We start from the raw sequence: 21,872 nt of genomic DNA, 5'->3' as shown, positions 1-21,872 counted from the left end.
CCTCACGCCAGTAATATCCACCCACTCTAAAATGATTTCTCGTTTTCTATCTTTTTCTTTCTCACCGTTCTGTTCTTTAAACGTATAATAACTACCCTGACGCCTTTCCTCTGTTCTCCTTTGCTTTCCTTTGCTTTCCTTTGCTTTGCTCTTCTCAGTGGCGATCTCTTGCACTGACATCTAGGCACAACGAAACGATCCGTTTTACTATACGCGGGGTGGGAGGTAGGAGGGTGGGAGGCGGTTGTCTTTGTCTTAGAATTAATTGCTTTTTACGAGAGAATGCTACGGAAGGATGATGATGATGATGATAATAATAATGATGATGATGATGATCGGTAACCCGCTAACTTGCAACGATATATCATTTCCTTCCCTTTTTTTATCCTTCTCTATCTATATATCTATCTATCTTTCATGCTTTCTTTATTTATTTTCTTTCTTTCTTTCTCACCATTTTTTCGATCCTTTCGTCGTCGTAGTTCAGTTAATAAAACGTCTTTCGTATTCGTCGAGTTAAATGTCTTTGTTTTAATTGGCGTTAGGATACAACCTCGTTCGGTAAGCAATACGAGATGATTCGCACACATGGTAACGTGTAAACACACGTGTGAGCTAGCGTTTACTCGTGGTTACTCCCGCGAGTGTGTAAAAAGTACAAAAGCTCTAAAACGTGTTCAACGTGTTCAAAACCGAGTTTGAACTCTAGTTTCGTTTAGTTTGTTTTTCCTCTCTTGATACGGACGCGTGTCGTGAAACACAACGAATTAATAACACCCAGAGAGAGAGAGAGAGAGAGAGAGATAGTGAGATAGTTGCGAGACATCGTAGTAATTAATTTACCAACTACCTCGGATGAAATTATCGCCCGAACGTATTCCCGGTTGGTGCTTAAAGACTATTAATATCCGTTATTGGCGATAATCATTTACCGTCTATGAAGAGCATCATTGCGTACTCTTCCTCTCTCTCTCTCTCTCTCTCTCTCACTATCTGCCCTTACCGTGTTATATTCATTACGCTTTCATTAAGCTGTCACCGGCACACACAGCCATTTTATATCGAGTTTAGAGCGATATTTAATCCGTCTGTCCGTCTATCTATTGGACGTGCAACGCTCGAAAACAAAATCAAATAGAATGACGAAAAGTATTTAATAAATAAAGCGACTGATGTGTGCCACAACGCATCGAGTCTAATTTTTGTATTCGTGTATATATGTGTGTGTGTGTGTGTGTGTGTGTGTGTTCTGTATATGCGTTGCAATACTTCATTAGATCGATAAAATGAGAGAAACTGAGTGAGAAAGGGAACACATCTCTCTCTTTCTCTCGTATAGAAAGATAGAGAAAGCATATAGATATAATATAGCATGGATAGGTACGTGCGTAGGGTGCGTAACGAAGAGGGAGAATAAAGTACTGGATCTAATGCGAGCATAATGACGATAACGACGCTGGCTTTCCAACGTGAGTTTCGTTAATGCTATCGGTAGCTGTTTACACGCACCAAAACGCCATTCTTGCCGATTAATACACGTGTGCATGCGTGTACGTTAGTCGTTAAATACGATGACTGGTCTCTCTCAACTATCTTCCTCTTACATTAGTCTATTTCTCTCTCTCTCTCTCTCTCTCTCTCTCTCTCTCTCTCTCTCTCTCTCTCCCTCTATTTCCCTCATCGTCAATGTTAACGAATACACCTATCCATGTAATGTGTACGTGTATATACCTAACCGTGTATGCTTGTATGTGTATTAGACGTGTAATCACACGAAGGAAACTCGCACGTTACGTGACACAGATAAGAAAGACGTCGACGAACCCGGTGCAGTCGTTTTCCTTGATTCGTCGTCAAGATTGTTCCTCCCTCTTTTCCTCTCTCTCTCTCTCTCTCTCGTTCTATCCTCATTCCTCTTAAAATAATGATAAGGTGTGTCCTAATGAATAAAAAGCAAACGAATTTGTTATCTTTAAACATATACACATGCATATGTATATTTTTCTAATTTCTCATTTCGTTTTCTTTGTTCTCGTCATGTTGTTTGAATTGTTGGATAATAATAGAAAATAATAGCTCGTAAGAAAATATAATAGAGAAGACGTGTATCTTCGTAATTAGGAAAAACAATTATTTTGTAACAAAGCAATTTGTATTTGTTGACATATTTTTGTTGTTGTTTTTTTTTTCTTTTTTTTTGTTATTTTTACCCAAGATAGTGTCGCACAATTTTTATCGTTTAAGGATGTAAGAGAAGAAATAAGAGAGATGTATAGGGCAATAAAAAGAATAATAGATAGATAAAAAGGGAACTGTAAGAGTGGGAAAGAACGAGAATGGGAGAAAGGTAATAGGAAGATGAAAAAATTTCCCTTCTCACGTTACTCTTTCGATTCATGTTGCACGTTTAATATCGTCGCTCATACTCGATTGCACGGTGAATAATAAAATCGACGGGTGGAATCGACACCAAACTGTCTCTCTCTTTCTCTCTATTTTTCTATGTATAGTATACACATATATATATATATACGCGAATACGCATATATATATATAAATATAATATGTGCAATTTTCGTGGAAAAACAGCTTTTTTGGGCTATCATTCCTGTCATTTTCTTCAATTTTATTTTATTTGATTTTTGTTGTATTGTTTTGTTTATTATTTATGTACCTCGCGTACACACATGTATATTTTTATTTCCAAATCTATTCTGTTTTTTTTTTTTTTTTTTTGACACACAATGACCACTTAAAAAAATAAAAAAAAAACATAAAAAAATCTCGAAATCCATAACTCTCGTCTCAACAACAATGCAGAGAAATCATACGCATACGTTCCTATTTATATCTGCAAACGATCGTCTAGGCAAAACTCGAGCATGAGAGGATCGTTATTCGCTATATCGAAGCACAGGATTATCAATTGATCGGCCTTGAATATCGCGCTACAATGATCATCCTGATTATTGGCAACATCAAAGAACTTCCGTGTTAACCGTGCGATTCTAAGCACGATTATCATCCGAATCGAATCGACCACGTATATATGGGATATATATATAAACATATATAATAAATATGCGTGAAGGATAATATCATTCGAATCTAATCCTTATTTTGTAATAATCACGAAAGAGATGAGATCACGTCGATTAGATTAATAATTTCAAATAGAAAATATAATTCGCAATTATGCAATAATTATAATACAACAAACTCACGAATATTTATTTTGCTTCACCTTTGAATAATAATCATAGTTAACACGAAATAATAGTAAAAAGAACCCTTTTATAATCGTAAATTTGCAAAAAAATAATAATTTTCTCTCGAACATTATTTTATCATCTTTATTCTACTCATTGGATAAACGTTTTCGAGCGAGAAATCGAAAGTCAATGGGTATCGGGATAGGAGGAGAAGGAGGATACTAGGACGGAAAATACCTTACCCTTAGAACGAAGCGTGACAACATTTGAAGGTAGGAACAGCCCTACGTAATAATAGCCACCCCACCCTACCACATCGGCTTGCTTTGGTATATGTTGGTTAATCCGATTGATCGAACGCTAAAGCGCGTTATTATCGCCTTACAATTTCCAAGTCGAGACCGTTCGACCAGTACCAACCCAACCATACAGAATTACTCCATGTATTTGTGTATATGTATTTGCTTGCCTGCGTACGTACGTGTTTATAATATATGTAGGTGTATATAAATATATATATCTATATACACACACACACATATGTATGTATATACGTAATACTCTATGTATGTATATTCGAATGAACGTTCATTGCAGCAACCCTTGCACCCCGTAGCATCGTCGTGTGTGTGTGTGTGGAAGTTTGACAGGACGCTGCTGGCGGGGTAACAATGTGGGCGCGCGCGCGCGCGCACGTCCACGCTCGTGTGTCCGACGATGATGCAGTCGAGACTTCAGAAGTCAACCGGCTGGCTATACATACGTGGCCTCCTCCTCAACATTGTTGTGATATCTTCCATCTAGTGTTAAACACCATTCTACGATTGTTAACAACTTCTTTTTCGTTACTTTTTATGTGCAATACGCGTCGTGGATATTGTGCTTTTTCTTATATTTGATTATATTTCTGGTGATAATTAGAAAAGGACAAAAATTTCGAAGGGACAACGATTAAGTGGATTATTATTATTCGGGATATAATGATCGACGATAAGGTTTGAATACTTTTCTTTTTTGTTGATTTCTTGAAGATTATATTGAAACAAATGGAACACTTGAATGTGTGCATTATCTTGCTTGCTTTGGTTGCATGGGATTATGATGTATGTGCTTTTTTGTAATTATTTTTTCGAATATTTTTTCATATCCATCATGTAATTTTGAAACAAATGGAACGTCTAATAGGGAGAATTCATTTTGGTTTTTTTTAAAGTTTTTAAATACTATTTTGTATATATATTTATTTTGTATTTTTCTTATAAGAGAGTATGATTTTTAAAAACAAATAGGAAACATGAGGAATGAAATTCGTTCTTTATTTTTATTTTTAAATGTTAGGTTGTGATCTTTTTTTAACAAATTTTTTTTTTACAAATGATTTTCGAAACAAAGTGGTATACCTATTTTGAATTCCCGCTATGTACATATATATATATATATATATATAGATATACTCCTATATACATATACGTGTTATTATACATACACAGCAGGTACTTAAGTCTTACGGAAATGGGACGTAAAAATAATCTAAAGAGAGCTTGTTGAATTTTCCAAGAAAACGATATTTGCATCGATGTTCGCGTATGTACGTATGTACGTATAATATATTGTATGTAAGTAAGCGTTAGGAGCGTGTCGAGAAACGTAGGGTCGATGACGGTAAGGCAAGGGGTGGATTTAATTCATGGAAGCATTGAATACGATTTTAATGTAAAACGTACGTACATTATATACTTTCTCTCGAGGATAATTTATATACACGTGCAATGGAGAGAAATGGTATAAGAAATAGAAAGAGTGAGAGATTATCGCATATTTTACGATGTTACCGAAAGCCGTTAATTCTTTCTTCTTGTCCTTTTTTTTTTCTTTTTCTTTTTCTTTCTTACCTTTTTTGCGTTTTATTATTATTATAAATACTTTCCTTGGGCTTTTCAATCTTCGAGATTATACCATATCGCGTTTATTTTAGATTTACATGCATGCGAAATAGAGGTTTAATCGTTCGATCGCATTATATCAAGATTTATCATTTAAACGCGTAGAGTACACGCAACTGGTTTCGAAGTGAAACAACGAGGACGTGTCGTTAACAATAAATTGTTCTCTCTCCTTCCCCCCCCCCCCATAACGATATATCTAATAATTCTTCCACGAGAAAATTAGATTAAAAAAAAAGCTTGATTTTGTATTTATACGCATATAAAGAGATTTAATAAATAATAATAATAATAATAATAATAATAATGATTATAATATGATAATGCTGGGAAATCATATGAAAGTTGAAAAAGAAAAAGTTTGTAATTTGTTCTGTTTTTGTTGTTTAGATCGAGCGAGCAGTGGTAAAACTGGGTCTGCATACGTGGCTTGGACGAGCATGCACCAAGGTAAATATCGATTCTTGTTAATATACGATCCAAAGGTCTGTGAACGTCGTGTTCCTAGACACTGTATATATCCTACGCCTATACGTAGAAAATATTAGCCTACGTGGCTCTTTCGTCTTCGCGATCTGGAAACACCATTGGACTCTGTAGAGTCACTAACGCAGCTGTTTTTCCAAATTCTGACCCAAATCCTCCTGGAATCGCATACGATCGATAGCCACACAATCGGGTTGGAGTCCATTTCGTAGTTAGAGAGAGAGAGAGAGAGAGAGGGAGATGGGTGGGTGGTTAGTAGAAAAAGAGAGATAGAAAAAGAGATAGGGTTTATCTATTAAAAGTCCCATTAACAAACATTTCGGCAAACCGTTGATTATTGTTTCCAACGATTTGGACAATAGCATTTTACTTCAACGTTCGTTTCCCCTATTTTTCCCCGAAGAGATAATTCAACAAATGCTTTCGTTTTTTTTTTTTTTTTTTTTTTGCCCTGTTTTGATCTTCGTTGTACTAATCGCTATTGTAATGAGATCGATCTATTTTTAACGATACCATGAAAAATGAACGAAACACAAAGATCCGAACGGTCCCCTTTCGATTTAAGATATTTAATCGAAATAATCTTGACGTATACTTAGCCGTCAATTAATATCCATCTAAGTTTAATTATTAAAACGACGACGTTTCTTTTTTTTGTTTATCTTCTCCTCTTTTAATTCTTTCTACTTCTACTACTACTTCCTTTTTTTCTCTCTCTCTCTCTCTCTCTCTCTCTCCCTCTCTCTCTCTCTCTCTCTCTCTCTCTCTCTCTCTCTCTCTCTCTCTCTCTCTCCGGAAAGAGGGGGTGATTCGAAACTCAATCATGTCGCACTTTCACGCGAGTTCAATGGCACAAAAGAGTTTTGAAGCGAGCCCAATATGGTCGATGACAATCGCAAAATTTTCAGTCTGCACATCCACCGACCTCTCCATCAACCCCCTTCCCCTGCTGTCTCTTCCCACCCCTCCCCCTATCACACAACCACCTCTTCCTCTCTTCCTTCCTTCCTTCTCTCTCTCTCTCTCATCCAGCTATTGTCGTTCGTCCATTCGTATGTTCCGTTCACGATCGGTAGCGTTGAAGTATAATCCATGACGCGTTCCCCACGTAATCTGATTATGTGCGCTAGATAGCTTGTAATTAGTTGTATTTGAGCTCGCTGTCGTGACCAAAATTTCTTGTATACCGTTTTCAATAATATTACATCGCGTTCTATCGTTTATCAAAAAAAAATTATTCATTAGCGATAGAAATAATCAAAACATTAAATAATAATAATAATAATGATATTTTATATTTATTCTTGTGTGTGTGTGTTCGGAAAGTAATTTCGTTTTTTTTCTTTTTTTTCAATGACAGATAATAAACGATTTTTTCTTTTGTTTCGTATATGTCATATTTAAAAATTTAAAACGTTTTATAAACGATCTCTCACATTTGATATAAATTCAATATCATCGATTAATTTCTCGCGTTGCTATCGCGATAATATTTTATATTTTATTTCTTTTTTTTTCTTTTTTTTTTCTATATCATTTTCAGCTGGACGATCCAAACTCGACGCGTGCATCTTTCAAATTGAAATTTCCGAAAGCAATTTTGAGAGAGACGCTGAAGTTCGCTTAATATATCCTACTTGTAAACGGGCGCACGATTTTATTCTACCTTATACCGTATTATTATACTCTTATAGTAATAAAAGAAAAGAAAAAGAAAATAAAAAAAAAAGAAAAATATGACGAAAATGTTGGCTTTGATTTTTTTCTTTCCAATACGATGAGAAAAACAAAAACTAAGTTACTCGATACAAGTCGAAACGCAAAAACGTTTTGAATCACGTTTTGATGTGTCTGTTGTTATATAACGTGATATTGATTTCGAGATTTAAAGCAAAGTTCGTCCTAGGTTAAACGCAACTTACTAAAATTACTTTTTGAACTTACTTAATAGACAAATAAAAAAAAAAGGAGAAAGAAAAAGATATGAAAAGAATATAATATAATAATTGATTTAAGATTTTCTTTGTTCGAAAAACTATAACGCGACGCGAAGAATATATCATCTTATAGATTGCCTGAATACTTAAAGCTTCGCGTAATTTCTCAAAGAATTTCTTCGTCGGTTGTAATAGTAGTAGTAGTAGTAATAGTAGTAGTAGTAGTAGTTACCTTGCCAAGCTATGAAATCTCGCGGTAACTCGTAACACGGGGCTCGGCACGCGGAAGTTTCTTCGTTATAATCGAACCTATAGCGATTCACGAGATTATCCTTATATAGATACACGTATGTATTATTTGTATACCATTGATTTATGGCGCATAAATATGATATACGTGAATTATTTATGGATATTTTGTTCTATGATAAAATTATTACCTTCGTTCGATTTATTTAAAAGATAACGAGTAATATAATAATTAACCCTTTTTCACAATGTCGGATAAATGATTTTGAAGAAACATCATTAGACACGATTTTCAACAAAATATTCAAATACATTTGTCATTAATTTCTTTTCCCTTCATTTCGTAATATGTTAATTTTGGAATGTTTCTATATGTCATTGGTAATTTTATTTTTACACGTGTTATCTCTTGGATTCTATTAAATTACATCCAACTTGTTTCGGATAAAAATATATATATATATATGCGCCTATATATTTTCTTCTTTTTTTCTACTATTATTATATATATATAATTTATAAAATTGATTTATACAAATAACGGGGTGTAATTTTGTGGAACGAAAATATTTGTAGAAATTCGATGGTGCCAACGCAAATCTAAGCGAATAAACACGTCGGATATCCTGAGAAAAAACAAATAGGAGCTTCCGTATATAGAATGAGAAGAAGAAGAAGAAGAAGTAGAAGAGGAAAAAACATAGGACGAAGATAGAAACGTAAAGGGGGCGGGGTGGGGTGGGGGGGGGAAAGGTTGTCTCAGAAAATTTACGTCTTCTTTCACTCACTACGCAACTTCGAAGATATCTAGTTGTTTATTTCAGAAACACGGCGTCTATACGACGAGAAGGAGGAACGTTCGCTGGCGTGTGGGAAATCCTAAAAGGGGCTGAAAACGAATATGGAAACGTAGAAGGCAAATCTTTCAGATAGATAAGAAAATCTTCAAAGGATATTTCTCTTTTTCTTTCTCTCCCTTCCCCATTCCTCTTGGAATCACTTTGAGCAAACGACCTTGATAAACACTTTACTTTACTACGAGTTTCATATTTTTCAAACCCTTAAAATAAATAGTATCGTATCCGTTTTATCATCCCACCCTAAACTATTCGCGATAAACATTTATGCAGCATTTTTTTTTCTCTTTTCTTTTTTCCTTTTAGAACCACTTTTTAGATTTTTCTATTTTTTACGGTAATAGAGAAAAAAAAGGAAAGAAAAAAAAACAGGAAGCAACATTTATTACAACGAATGCGTTTACTTTGAATGCGTTTACTTTGAATGCGTTTACTTCGAATGATATTATTCCATAAACGAATATAAAGAACTAACGACGTTGCCTATAATCATGTTAGTCGTCAAACTATCCTTCCATTCTTGTAAATTTTCTCTCATCGCTAGGTTCTCATTCATTCACTCACTCACTCACTCACTCTCTTTCTCTTTTTTTTCTCTGCTCTTAAAAACTATCTACCACCACCCAAATACGTTCGTTCTCTAGGAACATTCGCTTCCGTGCAACGCGACGTTACTCGAGGATAATCCCGTTGTTTTGCATTATCCTTCCCTGTTCCCACTTCAACCTCCCCCCTCCTCTCCTCCCCCTCCTCCATCCTTTCCATTATCTCAACGAGAGTCCGGTGCATTTTGCCTAGCGATAAGACTTGCCTTCTCTCTCTCTCTCTCTCGTTCTATCTATCTGTTTCTTTTTCTATCTATTTCCTATTCTCTATTTCTCCTTTTCGTAAAAAAAAAAAAAGAGGGACGCGTTCGACCGAGATTTAACGAAAAATTGCTTTCCCGTTGAATTATCTACAGTATCGTGATTCGTGCGCGAGAAACAACATAGAGAGAACGTGAAAGAGAGAAAGAGAAAGAGAGAGAGAGATGCATACATAGACAGAGACAGAGACAGAGACAGGGATAGGAAAATGGTAGGAAAAGAGAGGGAACGGAACGGAATGGAACGTAAACGGATCTTATCTTGGTCGATGAAGCACGCCGTTCGATATTCCGATATATAAACACGCCCTCTGGGCGAGTCTAGCATAATAGAATTCCTCGTTATATAAATTTCGGTGCACATTTTTCTGCCATCCATCGATCTATCTCTACCTTTCTCGCTATCTATCTATCTCTCTCTCTCTTTCTTTCTTTCCCAGTCACTCACTCACTCACTCACTCACTCACTTACACACACACATTCACTCACTCTATCTTTCCTTCCTGCGAATTCTCGAGTTCCTCTTTCATCTTCTATCCACTACACCACTCTAATACATTCCCTCTAACCACCCACCCACCCTTCACCGTCTCCCCACCCCCCACTACTCTTCTCTATCTATTTATCCATCTACCTCTATCTTTTTTTTTTCTTTTTCTCTCTCTTAAATTCGTGCACTACGACGTATCGTTTCATCCCTACCTCTTGCTCCCACTCTCTTTCTCTTTATCTTTGTATCTTTCTATCCTTATTTATCTCGGCACATTGCTCGGCGAAACGTTCGACTATTCTTCAAACGCACGCACGGTAATGGAATTCGCAACGCAACGGCGCTCGTTTCTCAAACGATTTTATCCTCCTCACCGTGTAAAGGGAACAACGGACTCTAGAATACGACACAAAGTGTATCTCTCTCTCTCTCACTCTCTCTCTCTCTATCTCTATCTTCCTCACGCTCTTTCTTTCCTCGTGGTCGATATGAAGAGATTCGCTTCGTCGATTAACTTCCGTTTTTCTTCTTCCTCTTCTCGTCTTCTTGTTATTCGTGCAGAACGACCATCGCGTGTTTTACGATATTGTCTATCTCTCTCTCTCTTTTCTTCTCTACATATACATGTGTACATGCATATATATATATATATATATACAAGCAAACATGTATAGTAGACATATGTTTAGATATGTATTTTTTTGTTTGTTCGTTCATTTTCTGTTTTCTTTTTTCGGTACTTCAGACTTGTACTCCCACGTGCCCTTTTTTCATTCGAAAAAGGACAGGAGTTACACTTCACGCCCCCTCTCTCTCTCTCTCTTTGCATGGATCTTTCATCTCGAGACATTCTTCCATCCCTCCTCTTTCTTCTCTCTCACTCTCTCTCTCTCGAATGTTTTCGTCTTCTATTCTTTGAATTCGCTTGATGGTTAGCAACTCGTCTGGGCTTTTTCCTACGTATTTTTGTTTGCATTTAATTTGCGCTCGGTATCAGATAGACAACGCGCGCCGCACCCTGGGAAAAATGTTTGCCGAGGATTTTTCTCTTGCAAAGTAGCGACCAGGAGGAAAGGGTCACCCTTTGCGATTTTCGAGATCAAATTCCTGAAAAGGGAGAGATCTTCTGGTTCTGTTAGTACTCGCACGTGTACGAGTACTCCTTCTATCCTTTTTATCTTCTTCTTCTTAATCTATATCTCTTAAAGTGATCATTTAATCGAATTGAAATCTTTGACGATCTCGAATGATTCCAATCTTCTAATTTATTATTATTGCAATTTTGTCGTAAGAAAAAAAAAAAAAAATAGAAGAACACATACCCGTGAAAATAACGAAGAAATCAATTTTCCCTTTTTTTTTTTACTTTCCGCGGAAATAAATTGACGATCCATATATGTATCTCGAACTATTATAGGGGAACGTATTTACGTAAGCAAATCAAAATGTTCTCTATGTCGGTCAATTTAATACGAATATCGTATTGGAACAACTCACGCACGAGACTTTAATGGCTGCTCCGAAGCATCTCCTCTTTTTCTTCTTTTTTATTTTGCTTTTTTTCTATCTCAAGAGCCAACAATTTTTTCATCGACATATTCATTTGGAAATTCGTCAAACGTAGTTAACGATGAAAGGTATGATATAAATCGACGGGGGGGGGTGGGGTAGGTAGTAAATTGTAAAATAACTCTCGAACCATAAGTCACTTTAGAAAGCTTCATTTTCTAAGGAGTTATCGAAGCGTCTATTGATTCGACAAACGTTTGCCGTTTGTGGACGACACGTAGTGCACCCGTTCTGTAATCTCCTCGTAGCAGCAAGATTGTGTTGTTGTTATTGTAGTTGTAGTTGTAGTAGTAGTGTAGCGTTCGTTGAATCCTTTTTTCTCGATTTACGTTGCTTTCTTATACACTTCATCCCTGTCTCCATTTTCTTTTTCTCTTTTTCGATAGGAAAACATTTGCTCACATTTTCGAATTGTTCACGCGTCCTTCGTGAGAATATTTTCGTACTCGTTACCGAAACGAAAATTATCCTTTGACGTTTAAACATAGTCTGGAAACTTTCGAAAAAGTCAATGACCAGTCAAAGTCTCGTTTTAAACTCATTCACGTTTACAAACCACCACGCGAATTATTTATCAATCGAATGAAAACTAATCGAACATTTATTTTTGTGATAGACGTTAGTTTTTTAATATCATATACTAATGCGAATGAAATATAATTGAGAAGTAGTAACGGGTAGAGATCAGAACCAAATGGAAGTTATTATTTCATTCCTATGCGAGCAAAACAATTGTATACGCATATTTGTGCGTTATTATGAAAATATTATTGTTATTACAAATTTGTATCTCTCAAAATCGTACCGTGAAATAAAAATAAAAAGAAAAAAGAACAGAGAGAGAGAGAGACCATTAAAGGGTTATAAAAGATATAAAACATAAGATTAGTTTATTTGAAAAAGGACGCGTAATAGAATCTCTTCATTGTCGCGTGCGTGTTTCGGTTTGCCGAGTAAAAAAAATGACGGCAAGGATGAAAGACGATCGCGTGTAACCTGGACGTTTCCTTCTTGAGCCTTACTTCGAAACAATTCGCGTGTCGCTCGTGCTTACATCGTGATTATCTTTCCACAACGATCGTATAAAAATGAAAGAAATAAAAGTACAGATGGATATTGCCAAAAGGAATCGAGAACGAAAGATGCAAGCGAGTAGACGACGACGACGACGACGGATAAATTGGCCTCGTGAAATTATTTCGAAGAGTAGATGAAAGGAGGGAAACAATTATGGGAATGAAACTGAACAAAAACGAAAAAAAAATAATAACAAAATTAGCCAAATTTAGAGTCACGTATAAACTATGTATAAACTAAATCAATTTAATCGTAGCTTAGTTCAAAAATCTAAATCTAAAACGTCCAACAATTTAAACAAACACTTGAAAGATTATTATTAATCAAAATATAATTGTTTAATTTTCTATAAACCTAATAATTGTTCGTATCTATTATACAAAAATACGATCTCACTTCGTAGATGATCCAACGATTAAATGATTGTCAATGAAATATAATAAAATGCAAATATTACAAGACTTTTAATAGAAGGAGTAAATCAATTTTTCTTTTCCCATAGAATACGTGTGTTATAAAGTCGAATTAGTATATCATCATCAATAAAATTTCTATCTCTCGAGATTAACGTTAATTGGCAATAAATTAGAATATCTTTGGAAGTGATCTTCGCGTTAGAGTCGATCGAATGTTAGCCATTTATCTGTTTGGACAGCTTATGATCGTAAATGTCAATCATTGTAAATCCGTTTCCAGAGACTGCAATACTGACAGACGAACGACGTGGAATAATTTACGGTAAATCCCGTTTGTCAATGGATATATCTTTGTCGAAATTATTGCCTTATTTCGAATGGTCAAAAGCTACCTACGTAGTTTGTCCTGATTGCTAATCGATAGAAAAGAGAATCAATGAAAGAAAGAAAGAATGGGAAAGAGGATATAAAGAAGAACAGTGAGAGAGAGAGAGAGAGAGTGTGTGAGAGGGAAGGAGGGAGGAAAATGAACGTCAATTTCGATCGATTTCCCAAACGAGGGACGTAAATACGTTAATTGTCAGTAAATCGAAGCGTATGAACGCTGGACAACCATTCTCAGTAGCGATCCATCCAAACGCTATCTAGATCATCCCCTTTTCTCATTTATCCCGTTATTATCGTTCAATGGAAGAACGGAGATGGATTGTCGATCCCGTTGGATCGATTTCAACTGTAATTATTGCTTCCAAAATCTTTAACGACGTGATAGTAATTATACGTAGCAATGGTGATAAGAAAATAAAAACTAAGTTAGTTAAAAAGAAAAATAAAATCATATAAATTATAATACTATATCGAGGAAAAAAAAGAAAAACAAAAGTTTATATATCCAATTAATGTTTCTTTAAATTGAATGAAACAAGATGCAACTGTAAATACGCTTTTACCTATTTCTTCTTTGGGGATAATCGATCTCGTCGACAAACGTTAATAAAAAACTAAAAAGTTGATAATTAAATCATTTTTTCGTCAAACAGAAAAAAGTAAAATTCATTTATGCGGGGTAATCATTTTATTTTACATCGAGCAAGAAGAACCTCTCTCTCTCTCTCTCTCTCTCTCTCTCCGTTCGTCATTATTATAATCTATAAGTAGGTAGATTCAAAGTTAAAATTAGACATTTAAAAAAAGAGGCGGGTGAAGGGAGAGGGGGAAGGGGAGAGGGAGATACTGCTTCCCTCTTGCGTTCGTTGCATATTTTGTGAATGGAAAAATCCAATTTTCAGCACGGTCGGTTACGAGCAACGTGGCCCGTTCGTTATCGCTTCACCGTTAAGCGTCGAGCACTGCGTTTAATCTCCGATCTACGATTATATATGGCATGAAGTTTCCCTAGAGTTATACAATATTGGATCGACCGAAATTCGAACGGGACCGACCACACCTGCTCTCTATGGATCTCTTTCAATTGATTTTCTTTTTTTTTTTATATTTTCTTCTTTTTTTTATATTTTTTTCCCCAAAAAAGACAACAACGCGAAGACATAAAAAAAAACAAAATTGTTTAAAACGTAGACAAACTCGTGTTGTCTTTTCAAAAATAAATAAAGAAAGAAAAGTAATAAGAAGCGAAGAATTTGTAAAATGAAATTACACATTTTCCCCGTTATAAACGTGTATATGCCTTTATTTTCGCGATGATCATTTTCAAGCACTCGAGTTTCGTACGAGGAAAGATTAGGAACGAAATAAGTCGATTGGAAGAAAACGCAGCAGGAGGGTTATTCGAACTGGCAAGTATCGCATTAGAAAAGGGGAATCATTTGGTGGAAACGTTTCTCGTATTGTTCGTAATACGTACACGTTCGCGAGTAGAAAATACACGTATTACACGTATACATACATACATACATTTATACATACACGTAGGAAGTAAAACGCGTTTGCCAGCTAGTTATATACTGGTTGCTTCATTGGTCCAGTCGTACGAGATAAATACGAGCTACGCGCAGAGAAATAGAAAATTTTTCAAAACGTGTGCGAGCACACGTTTTCTTTTAACCAACGACGACCTTTGAGTATACTAAGCTTTGTTTTATTCCTTATCGTACAATTTCTTTCTTTCTTTCTTTCCTTCTTTCTTTCCTTTCTTTTCTTTCTCTACTCTTCTCATTGGTCGTCGTCGTAGTTCGTCAAGCTGCCAAGTAATAAATAGCAGCAGTAGTAGCTAGCAGCAGCTCGTGAAAATCGTCGGTTACTCCCGATGGAAAACTCCAGTTTTAAAAGAGAAGAAATATTAATCCAAGTTGTTTAGTTAGACACGCGTAACTATGAGACATGACTGTTTCCAACTGCACGTATTTTTAAACGAACATCCATCCCCCTCCCTATCCGCAAACTTCCAGTTGGAAATGCACCGCGGTACATTCTAGGAAGATGATACATCTCGTGCGTATAACGGAAATAGAAAGAGAGAGAAAAGCAAAGAAAGAGAGAGAGAGAGAGAGAGAGAGAGAGACAAGAGAAGAGAAGAAGATAAGAACGAGATATTAAACGTACGCGAAATGAGTTAGAGAAAACAAAAAAATTAGTAGAATAGTAGTTAGAAAGTACGATGGGAGTGGACGAAAAAAAAAAGTAAGGGAAAGAGACACGGACGCAAAATAAAAAAAATAAAAAAGAACGGGGAAAAGGGAGAGTAAACGAGTAGCCCAACTATGATAAATGCTCGACACATATCATGCTCGCGACGCATGTCCTTCAAAATGGCTACAATGCCGGCTCGTACCTATTATGCTAAAATGCAATCTCCTGATAAGCACTGGCGCGCATTGCAGACCGCTTAATCTCACCTATCTACCGAGAGAGTGAGATAGAAAGAGACAGATAGAGGGAAAGAGAGAAAGAGAAATAGAAAGAGAGAGAGATAGAGAGAGTATGGTAGAAGGGAAGGGGAAGTGAATGAGAGAGGGAACGGATAGGAGGGAAACAAAACGGGAACGAGAGACTGCTTTGGGTGGGTGATTCGGGATAAAGAGCCAGGATCGGTGGTTGTGTGGCTGATGGAGGATGAGTATGAAGAGGAGGAGGAGGAGGAGGTGGTGGAGGAAGAGGAGGAAGAATAGCAGCCAGAGACAGACGGAAAAGATAGAAAGAGAGAAACACAACGTCATGTTTAAAGAGGAGGGTGGGAGGGTTGCGGGGTGCTGAGGGTGGGGGTGGGTGGGGAGACTGTAGAGAGTTCGATAGAGATAGGAGAAGAAATAAATTTTCCGATCGATAAAAGCGTCCGGTTAAACGTCAAACGGGGTCTTCCCTTCGTGCGGGAAGTACTTTCGATATTTGACAAAAAGTAAAACCAATCGTCATATACAAATACAATGTAGGTATGTGTATGTATATTTTAAAATAAATATCTACATGTTCTATTATACAGCCAGATATACGCTTTTATTTCACGAAACACGTAGTTGGTGTATAATACATCGATACACATTTCTTTTACAACCCCTCTTTTAAAATATCTACCGAACACCCACTACCCCTAATATCAATACCATTTTAACTTTGAAACTAACCAATCATTTCTTTCGTCTCTCGCTCTCTCAATAATGTTTTTTCTTTTTCTTTTTCGTATTTAACAGTAAATCGAGATAAAAATAAGTACGCTCTGATACTTTAACATTTTTCTTTTTCTTATTTAGTCAACCACATTGAGTGTGTCGTTCTCTCTCTCTCTCTCTTTCTCTTATTATTTTATTCGTACTTTTTCTTTTACTTTCTATGTTTTGATCTCTTTCTCTGAGTTTTACTCGTGCGAAAAAATAAGGGGGTTAAAAAAATGTAGGCAGGGTGGCGTTTCGAGTCGTAGCGAGGAGTGCTTGAAGTGACGCAGTTGACGCAGCGAATACAAAGAGATTGGTCCTATTTTTTTGTGGTCGAATCGTAGCTATGAGAGAAAGCTTGTGCTTTTTTAGCTACGAAAAAAGGGCTTGCAAAAAGAGGAAAGGATGGAAAAAAAGGAAGGTAGAAAGAGAGAGAGAGAGAGGCTGATGATGCTTTTCGACTGCTCGACTGTTGCCCTACGGCACGGTTCAAGGTAGGAGAAACGCGCGTTTGAAATTGTTCCGATCGCGGTATGGTGTGCGGTATGGTGTGCGGTACGGTACGAGTACGGTGCTATACGGTGTGGTGTGCTATGCTTTTCTACGACCAACACCAACCACCTCGTTCGTGTCCCTTTGCGGGAGAGAGTTGAACAAAAAAAAAAAAAATAAAAGAGAAAGAAAAAAGAAAAGACCAAATACGAGATAGAGCGAGATGGGCGGGCGTGGAGAGGGGGAGGAACCAAAAAAAAAAAAAGAAATAAAGAAGGAAAAGAATATGAAAAAGGAATAGGCAACGTTGATCATTGTCGAATATATCGGTTGGACTTTCTATTGCGTTTCTACTACAGAGTTTCTACTGTTCTCTCATACATTTGTATGGGGTTTTCTGATCCGACAACGCAAGTTTCCTCCTACACCTGAACGGGAGTTGCAATCGAACGGGAAGAATTTCAAATAGTAAAGTATTAGATATAATATGTATATAGAGGAAAAATAGTAGCGTAGACACATACTTTGTAAATAGATAAAAAGCATAAAAAGAAAAAGGTAAAAACGTAGGAATATGGGAACACGTTAAGGTTTATTCGATGTATAAACAAAAATGAAAAATACGATGTGTCTAGCGTACGAATCGAACGTTAGGAAACTACTGATCGAGAAAAATAGAACAAAATCTTACGCGTTGAAATACGCACAGATATTACCAAAATTCGGATTAACTAAATAATAGGAAAAATTTAATATAAACGCAAGCACAAAATCGACGCGGTTGAAATAAAAACTAAAGAAAGAAAGGGTTTAGAAAGGAAAACAAAATTGGTACGTTGACAATCTTGCGGTAAATCGGTCGCTGCCGTCTCGCATTTTGGATTTTATCGAATTTTGTTATCAAAAGAAAGATCGTTCTTTTATCTTTCTCTATTTTCTTTCTTCCTTTCCTTACTTCTATGTGTTCGAATGGTAAGAACTTTAGCCTTGGTTGTACCTTCTCTCTCTTTCCTTTTTTCTTTCTTTCATTTCTTTCTTTCTTTTTCTCTGTCTCTATCTGCAGTTTGAGTCCTTGAAGCCAAACTATGATTGGCACGTCTTAGTCAGCCGATTAAAGGAAGTACTATTTCCGTCGACTCGCGGCAACGAAATCGTTCGCCGTTTAGTTCTCTTGGTAGGAACATTCGGAAAGTTTAGATACCTCTCCGAGATCCTCTTCCAGGCGAACGAATAAGCAGGTATTAAGGGCTTAGACCACAGATCGAATTCGAAGTACCTACGTAGCTTTCACGTCTATCTCTCTCTATCTATCTTTCTCTCTCTTTCTCTCTCTTTCTCTCTCTCTTTCTCTCTCTCTCTCTTCAGTTACTCCTTTTTCTCTTACACTCCTACATAGCAAAGACGATCGGTCCGGGTATCTTCCAGTAGAGAAAAGGGGAATGTGGGATGGTCGAGGCGTCGAGAGGGTAAGAAGGGAAGACAGGAAGAAGACTCCTTAAAGGGGGATGAGTTAAAGCATTGAGAATAGTCCAAGTACTCGGATGGTTTCGTAGCCGAAAGATTTTGCTAGAAGGAGCTAGCTAGCTAGCTTAAATCGAGAAGGTGGTGGTGTTCGGGGGGAGGGTAGGATCATCGTTGGAAATTCGTACGAGTTCGGCGTCACCAAAATATCTCGCGAGAGATTTCGCCGATAGACGAGCGAAAGCGTGAAGATTGAAAATTAATCGATCGAAAGTAATTCCTAATAGATTCCTTCCAATCGTATTTAAAAATATCCCTGCCAGGGTGGGAGAGATGGGAGAGGGGGAAGGGAGAGAGAGGAAGCGGCGTGTGTTAAAAGCGGAAATTAAAATACGTCTATCTGCGATACGAACAGAGATAGATAAATAAATAGATAGTTGGAGAGAGAGAGAGAAAGAGAGAGAGGGAGGGAGGGAGATAGAATGAAATATGTTTCGCGTTCTAATAATTTTGCTTTAGCTCGCCGGATTACGATTAATTAGATTCGAATTTAACCGACCAAAATGGCGACCGTTTTGTCGACGTTTCGTTGTATTTTGCCGGTTCGATGGTGACGCTTTACGAACGATTAAGTTCGTAGGAAGCGGAACGAAAGCGTAACCGTTGATAAAATTTACACCCCATTCTCATCCCTTCTATCCGCTCTTCTTTCTCTTTATACCTTTATATTTTAATATTCGACGAGTAGAATTCTCTTTCTTTCTCTCTTTCTCTCTCCCCCTTCCTTCGAACTAAGGGTAATAACTTGTTCTGGAACGATCATAAATCCAAACACGTTAAAGTTGTTAATAGATAAAATCATTTGAATTCGGTCAGAAAATTGTTCGAGGGGTGATGGGGGTTTTAGGGGAAGTTTCGGAAAATCTCAGTGCTGTCAAGCCGGCGACTAATCCGAGAAAAAAAGAGAGAGAGATAGAGAGAGAGAGAGAGTCGCATTTAAGACGAACGAGGTTGTAGAAATTTCCGAGGAAGAGGATACGAGGCCGCTTAATTTCATGGAATTTCAGCCGATACCAGGGTCCCTTTCTCTCTCTCTCTCTCTCTCTCTCTCGCTTCCGGATAGATTAAATCTCGTGTCTTCTCTTCGGTGTGTTGGACGGTCTAAAGCTCGGCTTAGATTTCTCGACGTGCTCTCTCCATCTCTCTCTCTCTCTCTCTCTCATTCTCATTCTCATTCACATTCACATTCACATTTACATTATCTCTTGTTCTCTTGTCCACCACTTTCGTATATATTCCCGTTTCTTGCTAGCATTGAATACATAAATGACATATACGTACACGTGGAACCACCGTCAACAAGATTGCAGCGTTAAACTCGTAGAGAAACGACCTTTCATTTTCTTGCTCACCGACCAGAAGAGATCATCGTCATCGGCGTTGGTGCGTGATTACGAGAAGGGACAACAACTACGGTAGGGATGGTGGTAGTGGTAGTGGTGGTTGTGGTGGTGGTGGTGCTGCTTGCTGCTTGCTGCACCATGCTATCCAGATGCGCCCGAGAGAAGTAGTCATGCTTACGAACACTAAAGGGAAAAAATAGAAAGAGAAAGAAGACGAGTGAATGAACGAATGAAAGTGGAAAAGAACGAGAGAGAAAGAAATAACGTGTGCGTATCGGTGGCGCAGCTGTTTACAATTTCGTACGCGTTTTCGGCCTCTCTCTCTCTCTCTCTCTCTCTCGTATATGCGTCAAGGAAAAGTGAACTGTAACGCTTGCACAACGACAACGCAGCTGCCACATTCTCTGGTAATATGTTTTACATGCATCTATACGTATGCGTATATTTTACCTATACCTATTTATGTATAGATTTATATATATTTGTGTTTTTCAACTAAACGTGTCGTCCTTCTCATCCTCTACAGAAACGTGTACAACCACACGTGTGATGTGTACATTTTACCTATACCTATTTATATATATATTTTTGTGTGTATGTATGTATGTAGGTATAGATGGCCGAGGTTCACCACGGACGTCAAACGTCTTGTCAAATAGTTGTCGACTATACGCGTACACTTTTTTCTCTTTTCCATTCTCTCATTTATTTTTCTATTTTACACTCCAATATTCCCATATTTTTGCGTCAACATTTACCACCGGTTTAGTGGCCGACAAAGCTCGTAAAACCGCGATCAAAAAATGATTTATTTATTGTACCGATTTTTTTTCTTTTTTTTTTTTCATTTCTTCGTGCGCAATCGTTTCGCTTGATAAAATAAAAAAGTAGAAAATACGATTCTTTTGCGTAACGTTATTCGATAATTTAAGTACTTCTAAAATAGATCGTTTATTAATTACGTCAACATAATCGTAGTTAGCTTTTAATAACGTATATACGTATATTCGTACGTTTATATGGATCCTTTGATCGAAATTGCTAATAATTGTCAGCAGTTGCCATTAGAAGCTTAACAACTCGACGCGTATGCATACGCAAAGCCTTAACTGGGTTGCAATGGACGTCCGCTGATTGTGAGATATACGAATAAGGATTAGAGTACGTGAAAGAATCCTTCTAACGCATTAGAAATACCGTTTGCGTATTTAACTGTAAATGTAACCTGACTTTTTATCATTTTCCTATATCTCTTTCTCTCTCTCTCCCTCTTTAATTCTCTCTCTTCCACTTTTGGATCTTCCTTAGATTCTCTTTTTCTTTCGCATCTTTTTCATCCGATTTTAATGCTAGAAAATACTCTAACATTAATTGTCGCAATCCCAGGTTGGTGCGCATGGCAATGCAAGCACACCTTATTTCAGCTTATAACGCGACACTTTCAGAAAGCAAACGATGTTCCATTACGTACTAATGAGAGAAACGTACGGCTTCCTTTGTTCGCGAGAATGATATTACGTTTGATGGAAAGTAAAAGGAAAACGCGATCAACGAGTACACTCTGTTATATTTGTTTTCCTTTTCTTTTATTTTCTTCTTTTATTTTCTCTCTCTCTCTCTCTCTCTCTCTCTCTCTCTTTCTCTTCCTTTCATTTTGATTTCTCTTTCTTATTTCTTTTCCATGTTTCGTTATTAATATTTTTCCTTGCTTACCATTCGTCGTTCTTGCTTTTCTATTATAATTTCACGTCAAAAGAGAGAAAACATTAAACCAACTATCGTCGAGACACAGTATCGTTAACTTAC

The 21,872-nt window shown here is 36.9% G+C and overlaps 1 protein-coding gene across 2 annotated transcripts in view; it reads left to right on the top strand.

Moving 5' to 3' along the window:
- LOC106793533 (leucine-rich repeat and immunoglobulin-like domain containing-NOGO receptor-interacting protein 4) overlaps positions 1-21,872 on the top strand; it is a 288,380-nt gene that overhangs the window by 191,294 nt on the left and 75,214 nt on the right. For both annotated transcript variants that reach the window (XM_014760542.1, XM_014760541.1), the window contains one exon: positions 5,546-5,605. In XM_014760542.1, the coding sequence (XP_014616028.1) occupies positions 5,546-5,605 (60 nt within the window). The remainder of the gene's footprint in view (positions 1-5,545; positions 5,606-21,872) is intronic.

This window comes from Polistes canadensis, unplaced genomic scaffold, assembly GCF_001313835.1.
Source record: "Polistes canadensis isolate GaletaPanama2010 unplaced genomic scaffold, ASM131383v1 scaffold_15, whole genome shotgun sequence".
In the NCBI taxonomy this organism is placed as follows: domain Eukaryota; kingdom Metazoa; phylum Arthropoda; class Insecta; order Hymenoptera; family Vespidae; genus Polistes; species Polistes canadensis.
The sequence above is the reverse complement of the archived record's forward strand: the minus strand, read 5'-3'. Positions and strand labels throughout refer to the sequence as shown.